General features: G+C 59.4%; 1 protein-coding gene across 1 annotated transcript in view; it reads left to right on the top strand.

The window, feature by feature from the left end:
- Positions 1–4,961, top strand: part of NTSR1 (neurotensin receptor 1) — a gene marked incomplete at both ends in the record, with an annotated part of 42,772 nt that extends 37,811 nt beyond the window's left edge. The window contains 3 exons of the mRNA XM_082644991.1: positions 502–703; positions 3,513–3,603; positions 4,712–4,961. Coding sequence (XP_082501117.1) covers positions 502–703; positions 3,513–3,603; positions 4,712–4,961 — 543 coding nt within the window. The remainder of the gene's footprint in view (positions 1–501; positions 704–3,512; positions 3,604–4,711) is intronic.
- Positions 4,962–13,368: the final 8,407 nt, after the last annotated feature.

The raw sequence follows: 13,368 nt of genomic DNA, 5'->3' as shown, positions 1-13,368 counted from the left end.
TTGGCAAGCCCCACCCTCGGCACCCGGAGACTCGGTTTCCCCAGAGGCAGAGAAACGTGGAAGGTGGAGGTGCCAACAAGAAGCGCTTCTCGACGCGCCGAGAGGCAGTGGGGCGGGGGACGGGCCTCCCCTTCGAGTCCTAACGTGAGCTGTCCCTGTGCAGGACGAGGGACGCTGGGTGAGCCATCCTGCAGAGAAGCCAGGAGGGACCGCTTCCTGGTCCAGACCTGGGAACGCAGAGCCCCGGCCCCTCACCGCAGCCGGGAGGCCCCATGGCTTTACTCCACACTGTGTACAGGCTGGGGGCTCCCCAAGCTGACGGAGGGTCTGCAAACGTCCCCCGAGCCGGGGCTGTGGGAGCAGGCGGAGAGTCAGTCTGGGAACGGACAGACCGAGCGCCGCCCACGCTCCGACCCCTACACCTGGGCCGGTGGGCGGGGCGGGCCCCAGGGCGCGTGCGCTGCCCCGGCCTCACGGGCCGCCCCTCTCCATGTCTCGCAGATCAACACCTTCATGTCGTTCGTGTTCCCCATGGTGGTCATCTCCGTCCTGAACACCGTCATTGCCAACAAGCTGACCGTGATGGTCCGCCAGGCGGCCGAGCAGGGCCAGGTGTGCACAGTTGGGGACCAGCATAGCTCGTTCAGCATGTCCATCGAGCCCGGCCGGGTCCAGGCCCTGCGCCACGGCGTCCGGGTCTTACGTACGTAACCGCTGGGCCCTGCGAGGGGCGGGCGGCGGGCGGCCACCAGGGGCCAGCAAAGCAGCTAGCTCGGTACCACAAACAGAAGGTTTAGAGACCCGGGGGACGGAGTGCGTCCGGGCCGAAGCTTGGAGTGCCGGCTCCCCCTGGGGTCGGGGCTCCTCTTCACTCCCTCACTCATCCATCCATCCATCCACCGATTCAGCAAGCCTCCTGGCACCAGCTCTGAGTCGGACAGTCTGCTCACAAAGCCAGGGCCGCGGAGTTGGGGTCTCCGTGCGTGCCGGGCAGTCGGGTGCCAGCTGCAGAGGCCGGAGGTGCAGCTCCACTGCACAGATTCTAGTAGGGGATCCTGAAGGATCGTGCGGGGTGGACCCTACGTTTCTGTGGGTTGTGAGGGTCCGTCCTCCCTCTGTGTGTCCCTGGGCTTGGCCTGGGCCTGCAGGTGCATCATGAGGAGGGGTCCTCAAAACAACCTGCCCCCTCCCTGCTCTCCTGAGGCAGCCCCGGCCCCCCTGGCCCCCCAGAGCGCCTACCCTGTGCTTCCCACCACCCCAGGATCCACGCCCCACCTCCCCCCTGCGCCGGGCTGCCTGCCCCTCACCTTCTGCAGCCACTGGTCTTGGAAGGAAAAGGTCCCCGCAGCTCTGTCCAAAAGGAACGTGATGCAGGCCCCACGTGGGATGTTAAATGGTCCAGTAACCACTTTTTTAAACAGTCAAAAGAAACAGGTAAAATTCATGTGGATCATTTATTACTCCAGTATTTCCAAAATAGCATCATGTCTGCATCCGTCCACATCACGTGATTGACGGGAGAGTGACGCGGGTGTGCTTCGCACCTGGGCCGGCTCAGCCCCCCACAGCCGCGGGTCAGGTGACCGACAGGCAGTGTCCGGTAGGCAGGGCGGCAGCGTCTGCTTCTGCTGTGTGCGGGCAGGCTTTCCGGAACAGCCCGGTGCCACCAACCCCTGCTGCCAGCAGGCAGTGCCTTCTCTGGGACCTCCCTGGCCCAGGGTCTCTGCAAGCCCCCCAGAGTGGGTCTCCTGGGCCCATGGGGTCAGGGCAGCAGCCCTGGAGCGGGGACCCCAAACCCAGGACCTCCCACAGATCCCCCCCACGTCCCCAAGACGATGACACACATCTCGGGGAACACCCTTCTCTCTGCCCCGGGACAGCACGTTTGGCCCGAAGTTTTCCCAAGTGGTTGGGTGCTTTCTTTTGCATTGTGGTAAAGTATACAGAGCATAAAATTTACCATCGTGACCGTTTCTAAGTGCACAGTTGAGCAGCAGTGTAGACGCCCATGTTGCTGAGCGGCTGTCACCACCAACCCTCCCACCTTGTAAGACTGAAACTCTTCCCATTAAACACCAAGTCCCCACCCCCTCCCCCAGCCCCTGACAACCACCTTCTACTTTCTGTCTCTGTGAATTTGACTCCTCCAGGGACCTCCTTTAGGTGGAACCATACAGTATTTGGGTTTTTTGTGACTGGTTTATTCATATGGTGTAATGTCTTCAAGGTTCATCTATGTTGCAGCCTGTGTCAGAATGTCCTTCCTTTTTAGGGCTGAATAACTCTGTTGTACGATGGACCACATTTTGTTTATCCGTCATCCTTTGATTTCAGCTACTCTGGATAGTAGTGCTGCTCTGAGCTGCTGGTATCTGTTTGAGCTGCTGCTTCCAGTTCTTTGGGGGCATATACCCAGGAGTAGAATTTTAATGTATTGAATTAAAAAATATTTTTAAACAGCCAAACTGTTTTCTAAAGTGGCTGCACCATTTTACATTCCCACCGACAGTGTACAAATGTTCCAGTTTCTCCATATCCTCCCCCAAATTACTCTTTTCTGTGTTTCTCTTTTATGGTAGCTATCCTATTGGGTGTGAGGTGGTATCCTATTGTAGTTTTGATTTGCATTCCCCTAGTGGTCAGTGATGTTAAGCATCTTTTCATGTGCTTATTGGCCATTTGTATCTCTTCTTTGGAGAAATGTCTATTCAAGTCCTCTGCCTGCTTTTGTATTGGGTTGTTTGATTTTTGTTGTTGAGTCTTCTATATACCCAGGATATTAATTCCTTATCAGATATGTGATGCAAATATTTTCTCCCATTCTGTAGGTTGCCTTTTCACTCTGTCAATTGTGACCTTTAATGCACATTTATTTTTATATAGTCCAAATTATTTATTTTTTCCCTTGTTGTCTTTTCAAATGCAATGTTGTGAAACTTCTGTCCTATATTTGCTTCTAAGAATTTTATACCTTAGCTTTTATGTTTAGATCTTTGATCCATTTTGAGTGAATTTTTGCAGATGGTGTGAGGTAAGGGGACAGCTTCATTCTTTTGCATGTGGGGATCCAGTTTTCCCAGAACATTTGTTGAAAAACAGCCCTTTTCCCTTTGATCTTGGCGCCCTGTAGAAAGTCATTTGACCATATATGGGAGGGCTTATTTCTGGGTCCTCTGTTCTAGTCCATACATAGTCTATACATCTGTCCTCATGCCGTTACCACTCTGTTTGGATGACTGTAGCTTTGTGGTAGGTTTTGAAGTCAGGAAGGGTGATTCCTCCAGCTTTGTTCTTCTTTCTCGAGGTTGTCTTGTCTGTCCAGTGTCCCTTGAGATTCCCAATGAATTCTTCTATTTCTGCAAAAATTGTCATCAGGATTTCCATAGAAATTCCACCGAATCTCTAGATCACTTTGGGCAGCACTGTCATCTTAACACTATTAGCTGTTTCAGTCCACGAACACGGGACATCTCCCTCCACCTCCCTGAGGCCCGTATCCCTCCACGTCTCAGGTGCCGTGGTCATTGCCTTCGTGGTCTGCTGGCTGCCCTACCATGTGCGACGCCTCATGTTCTGCTACATTTCGGACGAGCAGTGGACCCCGTGAGTACAGGAGGCTGGGGCCAAGGGGGTGAGGCTTGGGCTGGGGGCGTGCTCCCCAAAACAGTTGAGTGTAGGGGTTGGGGGCGCTGAGAGGGGCAGCTCAGGGTGGGCGGGGTGGGGTCAGCATCCCCCGACAGGCCCTCAGGTGTGACTGTGATAGAGCAGGGAAGGCAGAGGCTGTAGAGGGACAGACACTCTAGAAGCTGCTTCGTAAAAGGAAAGCAAGTCCTAAAACAGTCAGTATAAGACAGGTTTGGGGGTGTCTGGAGAACGACAGGAAGGGCTGGCGCTGCCGGCTGTAGGAGGAGCAGTGGCAACTGTCGGGGTCCCCAGACCACCCCCAGCCTGGAGGAGTTGCCAGGAGGACCCCTGGGACTCCAAGAGCATCACACCCACACTGCGACGTATGGATGCCAGCCTTGCCAGCTGGCCTTCCCGCGATGGTAACCTCAGCCCCGCTGCGTGAGCTCCTCTGCATAGCGGGGCTGCCAGGTCCCAGGGTCGTGGGCTCTTCCAAGTGACGGGGAGCCACTAGGGAGGGAAAATCTAGAAAGCATGAGGAGAAGGTACAGGGCGTGGAACACAACCAAAGTAAAGGGTTTCTGAAACTCAGGGCTGCCTGGTGGTGAAGTGAGCTGCCAGATGAGGGAGTGAGATCCCTGTGCACGGAGGCAAGCAAGTCGAGGTGAGGTGCACAGCTGTCTGGGAGGTGCGGAGGGGGTTCCTGGCCTGGCTGTTCCTTTGAGGCCAGGCCCCGGCCACGTCCTGCAGCACTGAGGGGGCGCTGGGATTCTGCACAAGGAAGGGCAGGCCAGCTGGGCTGCAGGGAGAGGTGGAGACTGCGGCCAAGGGGCACTGCACAGCTGGCCTCAGGTGGGCGGCCTCAGCTCAGCTTGGCAGTTCAGCTGACCGGTGCCAGGCGGGAGTGTGCTCAGAACTTCCAATCTCTCAAGAGAAACCAGAGCCCTGGAATTTATTGTGAAATATCCCCACTTCAAAAGATGTCCAAGTAGTCTGCAATGACTGTCCCAGGCCCCCACGTCAGCCACGGGCTGCCCCGTGCAGCCTGTGTCTGGCCTGCCAGCCTGAGCGTCCTCTCCCACCCCAGGTTCCTGTATGACTTCTACCACTACTTCTACATGCTGACCAACGCCCTCTTCTACGTCAGCTCCACCATCAACCCCGTCCTGTACAACCTCGTCTCCGCCAACTTCCGCCAGATCTTCCTGTCCACGCTGGCCTGCCTCTGTCCCCTGTGGGGGCACAGGAGGAGGAGGCCGGCCTTCTCGAGGAAGGCCAGCAGCGTGTCCGGCAGCCACACCTTCTCCAGCAATGTCACCCGGGAGACGCTGTACTAGGCCCGGGCGGGGCCAGGCGGGGGGCCGGGAGGGGTCACGGAGGGGCTGCCACTCGGCCTCCACGCCTGTCCACCCAGCGCCTGGGAGCTGGACGGGGGTCGGCTCTGGGCCCACTCCGTGGCCTCCAAGGCCCAGGACCCAGAACCCACACGCAGAGGCTCCATTTCTTTTCGGCTTCCCCTCTCTCACCCTCCCCACCGCGCCCCTCCTCTTTGAAAGCCAGAAAGAGAGACTGATCCTCTCCCAGATCCAAAAAGGGCCTTTAATGAGGAGAAATTAGCGCTGGGTGAAAGGCAGTCTTTTTTGTTCTCGGACTAATGGATGTTGAGGGAGAAAGACATGAAGGGAGTAGGTTGGGGCCGGAGGGCGGTGACCCTGAGAGCTGGCGCTGGGAGGAGCCCAGTTGGCAGGACCACCGCCGTCCTGGCACCGCCAAGAGGGCCTCCAGGCAGCTCAGGACCGGGTCAGCCCCTTGTGCAGCAGGCATCCGACCCACCACCTTTCCAAGGGCGAATCCCCGGAAGCTTTGATGTTACAAGAGGTCAATGAAGGGATCAGCTTGGCATCACCCAGCCCTGGCAGCCCACCCCCCCGCCTGTCCTCCCCAGGCCAAGGTGGCAAAGCTCTGCAGGGACACCACAGGGCAGCTCAGCCTCGCAGTTCTCCATCCTGGCTCTGCGGCCACAAGGCCAGGTCAGTGGGTCCCAGGATAGGCACGCCCTCACACGCTCTCCCTCCTGCTGTCCAGCTGAGCTCCTGCGGCCCAGCTCCCAGCTGCTTCAGGGTGGACGTCGCAAGGCAGAGGGGAGTCGGCCAGCTCTCCGAAAGAGGCCAGCACTGGAGTCTGGGCCACAGGTGAGGAGGAGGAGCCCCGGGTACAGGCAGCCCACTGGCCGGCAGCCAGGCGGGGGCCCAGACTTGTTTGTCACGGCCAGCATGCTGGCCTGGCCCCAGCTCGGGCGCCCAGAAAGGCAGGCGCCTCCTTGGACTCTGGGATCCGGTCTCCAGACAGGATGGCCTGGCCCCAGGAAGGTGCCCTGAGCCAGGGGAAGGCGGGTCCCAGGGGAGCTGCCCTGGACCAGCCGGGACCACGAGTGGCCAGGGGCCCAGAAGCAAAGCACAGAGCTTTTAAAGCAGGTGCTCCCTGGGCCTGGGAGCACATCTGCCCAGAAGGGAGACAGTCAGACAGACAGACAGACAGGCAGACCGCCTGCCTGGGCAGCACTGACTCAGGATCAGGTGACCTGCTCCTGGTCTGGAGTTAGCCGGGACTCAGTCTTGCCATCCTCATAAACGACGAGTCAGATACTACGATATCCACGGCCACTTCAGATCTGGGCTCTGCTATGAATCGGGGTATTATATACTTGAGCCCCACAAAATCCTCCCCCAAGCTGTTCACCAAGAACAGGCCTGGGGGCAGGCCCACAGCTAGTCCCCAAGCCAGGCAGCCCTCCCGTGACCCAGTGGCCACCGGTGCAGGGGACGAGGCCAGCCTGGAGCTCCCACACGGGCATCTGCTCTGGGCAGGGGACACGGAAGTCCAGCAGATGGGCCCAAGGTCAGCGCAGCCCCCAGCCCTGCTCAGCTAGTGGGCACAAGAGTTCAGCAAAGACTGAGTCTGGGCTCGGGCGTTGGCTTCAGAAGGAGGACCTGGACTCTTTGTGACAGGTCCTCAGACCCTCCCTGGCCTCCCTGGGCCCCAGACACACCAAGATTCCCCCGAGCCCCGGGTTCCCCATCTGAGAAGTGGGCGTGGTCATCCCACCCTCTCGGCCAGGGCTGGATGTGATGGCCCTGGCGGACCCAGCCCAGAGCGGACAGAAGGGACGGCCCCCTGAGGTGGGAGCAGAGTGGACGCGGGATGAGATGCCCACTGCCCAGACCCTGCTGGGGGCAGACGGGCAGGGTCTGCCTCTGAGCCCGAGTCCACTTTACTGTCTACCCACTTCACGTTGGTGGGGCCCCGTGTCCGTGCCCTGCCAGACACCCCTCCCGACCGCCCCAGCTCCTGGCCCGTCACCGTGGAGCCCCAGAGGCTAACTCTGTGGCGCGTGTGTCTGCTCTCAGAGCCAAGTGCCCGCGTGGCTGGGCACAGTGATGGTGAAACCCTATGGTGTGCGCTGACCCCCACCACCGCACACGTCCTGCAGTGACAGGGACATCCCCCGACTCCCTCAATAAGGGAATAAAGGGGGCTGTGGACCCGTGACGCGCTCCCACGCGGAAGGGCCGGCGGGCCTGCCTGCAGCTCCTGGCTCGCTCACTCATTCATGAGAAGGTCACTGACACAGCAGATGGCCCCCGAATGGGCCCTTTTACTGAAAACACATGCGCTTGGTCTCTGAGAGCCCAGAGTCGGGAGACCTGGGTCCACAGTGGCTGTGTGGTGACGCCCTGCCCCTCGGTGTCCTGATCTGTGGCCTGGGCACAGGTGAGGCCCAACGAAGCGTGGTGTGGGGTCCTGTGACTGTTTGCCCCTGGTCTCCACAGCCCTTCTGACCTGCTCAGGGAACCGAGGGAACAAAGCAGCTCCTTCCTGGGGGCCGGCAGGTGGGGAGCCAGGACAGGGAGGGGCACTCAGCCTGTCTGCAGACACAGCCGCCCTGTCTGGAGCCTCCCGGCAGCAGGGGGACCTTCTGCGGCGGGGTGTCCCCCTCCTCCCCTTTCCTCGTCCCCTGCTCTGCCTTCCTCTCACCGCAGCAGGATCCCCGGAGGCCCCCGCCTGGGGGACGAGAAGGAAAGCGTCCTTGCAGAGTGCAGGCCCTCCGTCCTCCCCCTTGGGTCTCCTCGGCAGCCTTCCCCACGCTCCCCTTCATTCATTCATTCACCTACCAGGTGCCCCTCGTGGCCTGGCTGCCTCAAAGCCACCCCATTCTGATTGGCACAGGGCTGCTCAAGGCCTCTGTGCTTTTGACTCACCCGCCTATCAGCAGGGAAGTCTCAGAACTCCCACAGACTCTGAGGTGTAAAGGATTCACTGGCAAGCTCCAATAGGTGCACTGACATTTTACAAGAATAGCCAAAGGAATGAAACTCCAACAGTGAATTTCAGGCCAGTCATGGAGAGAGACATTTGGGGACAATGGCAGGCAGTCCCAAACCCTAGCTGCACCTCAATGCCACTGTCCCATGGGGCCAGTGCTCTGGACGAGCCCCTCCCCACCTCCTGCAGGTTTGCTGAGCTCCGGTCCCTGTTCCAGCACAGGGACAAGAGAGGAATCCACTCTCCTTTAGGAAGGCACCTCTGGCCCCATTGCTGTTGCTAGGCAACAGAAGGAGGGCTTGGGAGAGAATTCCATACATTTTAAAACACATTTGAAGAAAGAAAAAAAACGGCCAGTGGCTGGCTGCAGGGGCCTGAGTACAGGGATAGCTGCCCCCCATCCAACTCCTCCCCCCCCTCCCCACCCCCTCCTGCCTCCCACTTGCCCCCCACTGCTTCCCACAATTATGATTTGAATTCCAATTTTTATCAGAACACCATGGAAACCCCACCCAGGCTGAACTGATGAAGGAGAGAATGGGACAAGGGGAAGGCCGGGAGCCAGCTGGGGAAGGAGGAGAGGCAGGACGGGGGGCCGTGAGCGGCCGCCGCTCCCCCCGGGAGGGTCCCCCCAGCGCACACGCAGGCACCCGCACCACACACACACACGTGCTCGCACACACGCCCAGTCTGCACTGGCCTCCCACCCCCAGGCCTCATTCCTCGGCTCTGAGGTTGCCAGTTCTCAGCCTGCAGTCCAGCTTGGAGGTGGGGGTGGCTAATGCCTGGACGCTGCCCTCCCAACCATCCGGGCCCCCAATCCCACCTCCCCTCCTCCTGCTCTCGGAACCCCCGGGGACCCCAGCGAAGCTATAAGGAAACTTCGAGGGAGTCGCCTGCCACAGCCAAGGACGCCCCGGGAAGAAGTGGGAGCATGCGTCCAGCCAGCTCCCGGCACCTGCACGGGGCTCCAGTGCGGCCACAGCTCCAGAACTCCCGGCTAGCCTACATGTCTACCTACCCACCTACCCACCTCTTCACTCCTCAAGGAATGTGAGCTCAGCCTCCAGGGAGAGAATTGGACCCAGATGGAGCGGGAGTGAGGCCCGAGAGGCGGGCTGGGCTGGACCCAGTCCCCCCACCCGGAGCCCCCGCCTGTCTAGCTTGCTGTGCGCACATTAACTTTCAAGATGCAAAACCTTTATCTTTTATGATACAAGCAATTCATTCTCTCGTGAAAAACTGAAATCACATGAAAGGACAAAGTACAGAGGGAAGTGTCTGCTGAGTGTCTGCCACCTGGAGGTGATCAGGCCTGCAGATGGGCGAGCACAACACCCGGGGCCGTGGGCACTGCCAGCCGCTGCCGACAAAACTGCCAGTCCTTGAATGGAGTGCACACTGCCACGTGCATGCACACACGCACACATGCAGACGCACACACACATACATGCACGTGCACACACACATGCACACACACACACACATGCACGTGCACACACACGTGGCTGCACCCATGTCAGTGCACATAGCGCCCCTCCCTTCCTTTGTGTGCACCCAAAAAGCCAGTTTTTAGACACAAAGTTAAAATAAATTTCTGACATTCAGATGTTTCCAAAAGCAAATGTTCCTGTGCAGGTGAGAGGTCCCCGAGTGTCCAAGCAGAGGACATGCCCTGTCCCAACAGGCCTCAGCTGACCCCATGGGAGCCCAGAGACGGGGATGGCCCTTCAGGGGTGTCTTGGGGGGTTGGGACGGGGAGCCCTTTATACCCCTCCCCCCTTTCCTTAGGCTGTCACTGGATGCAGCCCAGGTGGGCTGAGGGGACAGCAATGAGGGCAGGGACAGGAAAGGGAGACAGGAAGGGGGGAGAATGGCAGGGAAGGGACACGAACACCCGGCTTCCCTCTCTCGGGTTGTGCGACCTTGCAGGAGTCGCTGGGCCCCTCCATGCCTTGGTTTCCGTGTCTGTCCCACAGGGAGGGGGGTGGTTCCTTTAACTGATGAGGAAACTGAGGCTCAGCGTGGGTCTCTGCCCACGTCACCTGGGGTCCGCAGCAAGGCAGAGGACACTCAGGTCTCCCAGCTCCGGCCTGGCCCTCCCTCCACCGGGACCCCCTCTCCCCACCCCACCTCTGGCAGCAGGTCCACAGCCCCCGGGCAGCTGCTCCCCCCTCATCAGTCCACCTGTCCCACACCAGGGGTCACCTCACTGTCCCCTATTCCTCCAAATGTGCTGTTCCTGGGCAACTAATGAGCACACAGATTACAGCCTCTGCTACCCAGGGTCGTCTGAGGAGCCTGATGGAAACGTGAAAACCTCATTTCAAAACCACCTGCGCCACCCTTGGTGCCTCAGCAGGAACAGGGAGGGGGTGCCCGAGAAACCATCAAATTGCCCTCCCCCACCCTCCCAGGTACTTGGGGCATCCCCGGCCCCCCCCACCAGGCCCATGGTAGCTCTAATCCAGCGAGGCTGCTTGGAGGAGGCAGCAAGGGGGGCAGCCCTGGCTACACTCCCCCAGAGCCCACCGAGTGGCTGGAGATTCCCGTGGACAGATGTACCTGAGCCCCTCCTGAGTGCCAGGCCCGGGCTGTTTGGGGACCCAGTGGTGAGCAGGGCAGGACCCTGGGCCTGGGCAGCGGGGGCACAGATGAGAATGAGGAAAACAGACAAGGAGGTGAGAGTCGTGGGGTGGGCTCTCAGGGAGCAGACAGAGTTGCTGGGAGGGGCACGCTCCCTCGGGGGCTGGGAGGGTGACACCTGTGTGGCCAGAGCAGGAAAGCCAAGGGTAGAAGGGGGACAGGTGGGCAGGGCTGGGTGGCAGGGCCGGCTTTATTCTGAGCTCCTTGAGGACACACGGGTAGGGGGTGGCATTACAGACATTACAGGAGTCGGCCCAGCCCAGCGATGGGACCCTCGTGTCCACAGAGATCCGGGCCAGCAGGGCAGCCACATTCGTCACTTCTCTCGGGCCCAGATTACCCTTAATCACTCAGTTCCTTCTCCGGCTGTCAGGCTCCTCTGAGCAGCCTCATCATTCGTCTGTGTTAGAAAGGGACGCTTCCAGAAGGACCTCTGGAGGCAGAGCCCCGCCTCCTGTCTGACGGCGCGGACCCCCACCTGAGGTGACCCCAGGGCTGAAGGGGCCTGGAGCTGCCCACACGGTCCCCTCACATCCGACGACGGTCCCCTGGGGTTCCCCCTGGTCCCCACAGCTCAGACCACCAGTCTGCACCTGTTTCCATCACTCGACACATTTAATGAGCACCTACCGTATGCACCCAGCCAGGAGGGAGCAGCTCGTCGGGGGTTCAGGGTGGGAGGCCTCCTTGGCCTCAGTTCAGGCCCCTCTCAGTGCAGCACCACCCCCCAACACCAGGCTGTCTGGTTCTTGGACGCCCTGCACTGGGGCTCCAGTAGGGAACCTGGGAAGCTGCATTTACCCAGAAGTTATGGGGTCCAGCCTGGGATGGACTGGTCCCTTCTGAGCCTCCCAGCAGCGCCAGAAGATGCCCCTGCCTTGTCCCTAGTTTACTGATGGGGGAAGGGCCTGGGGAAAGGCCTGTGTCCCTGAGCAGCTTGTCTCCCAGCCCCTGCCCACTGCTGGTGTGGGAATCCAGCCTCAGTGGGGATGAGTAGGGAAGGAATTTTAAGGCCCACCTTCCACCCTGGGGTCCCTGGGGTCCTGATCCCCTTTCCTCCACCCCAACCCCAGCCAGAGCAGCCCTGGCCTCAGCCCTTGGGGGCCCAAGAAGCCAGAGAGGCATATTCTTACTTGGCGAGGTGGCATCTGTGACCAGGGGGGTGAATGTGATGGGCCCTGCCCACCTCCTGCCCATCCTAGGCCCGTCCCTGCCTGGCCTAGGATGCCCTGTTTCCAAAACCTGCCGTGGCACCCCCCCGTCCGCTCCCCCTCTGAGTGGCAGCCTGTCTGCAGCCCCCATGTGCCCCACTTGCCCTTAAGTGTGTCCTAGGCCCTGCTCACGCCCACAGCAGTGAGACCAATGGCTGGAATCTCCAGCGCGCCTTGCAACCTCGTCCTTGCCGCGGCTCCAGAGGAAGGAACTGTCAGCGCAGCCAGTTCACGGGGCACCAAGGCTCCAGGGCATTGGACAGTCTGGCTGGGATCACCTGGCTAGAAGAAGTGGCAGGCTGGGGCCTGGAGCCAGGACCCCCTGTGCCCCGAGCGGCCCCATGTGCCCAGCGCAGGCCCGTGGGTGCTACAGCAGGGCTGGCTGGACACCTCCCCGCTGGCCCCTATATGGGTAAATAGACATTGAAAAAGAAAAAAAGAATTTTTCCTGGTGCAAAAAGGGAAAGAGTCCCCTCCCCTTTTCTTCAAGTGTTTATTTAGAGAGCTTTGGATAGCACCCCCCTTTGAGAGAAAAATACATCTCCTTAAAAGCTAAATAAGCCAAGTGCCAGCTTCCAGCCCGGGCCTGTGTTTCTCAGGGGGCTGGGAGCCGTCTCTCCCTGAAATGCAGTCGTGAAGGAGATGGCACCCCTCTCCCAGCCCCTGAGGGCGCAGAAGCCTGACCCCAAACTGCCTCCTGTCATAGATGTGAGAGGCTGACTTTTCCTTTGGATAAAGCCTATTGGCTCACACAGACGGTCACCCCCATTACCAGGTGGATCTAGGGTGAACTGGATGTGACAATGGTGCTGTCAAGCCCTGCGACTTGAGGACCAGCAGCTGTTCACCTAGAACATGTGTGGTCAACGGGTGTGTCGTCTTGGCTCTAGAAGAGGTGTGATCACATGTCTCAGCAGATGACCAGAGATGCTGGCGCTCCTGGAAAGAAAAGGCAAACCCGCCCGGCTCCCGCCCACCCAGGAGGCACTCATCTCGGCTGCCCAGATGCCCTGCCTGCCACCTCCCGGGCAGAGGGAGGTGCCAGCCGGCTGAGCGGGTATGTAACCGCTTTCCCATCCATCCGGAAAGCCAACCCCACACGTAATTCAAGGACAGCCTTGCTGCTGGCCCCCGAAAACACCAGCCTGAGCTCGGGGTTCTGTAAAGGCAAGTGCCTGTCGGTGACTTTGAATGACTTTCCACTAATTACCTGCCGGGGAGCCCAAAATAACTCCCCAGTGTGCAAGCCTCAGGGTGAGCCCTGACCGAGACCTGATTCTACATCTCATCTTTTCATTGGTTTTTTATTTTATTTTTATTTTTTAAAACATTTTTTATTTCTTTAATATGGTATCTATTTTATTTATTTATTTTTGGCTGCGTTGGGTCTTCGTTGCTGCGCGCGGGCTTTCTCTAGTTGCGGCGAGCGGGGGCTACTCTTCGTTGCGGTGCACGGGCTTCTCATTGCAGTGGCTTCTCTTGTTGTGGAGCACGGGCTCTAGGCGCGTGGGCTTCCGTAGTTGTGGCACACGGGCTTAGTTGCTCCGCGGCATGTGGGATCTTC

This window comes from Mesoplodon mirus, assembly GCF_964341445.2.
Source record: "Mesoplodon mirus genome assembly, chromosome: 15".
NCBI lineage: Eukaryota > Metazoa > Chordata > Mammalia > Artiodactyla > Ziphiidae > Mesoplodon > Mesoplodon mirus.
The sequence above is the reverse complement of the archived record's forward strand: the minus strand, read 5'-3'. Positions and strand labels throughout refer to the sequence as shown.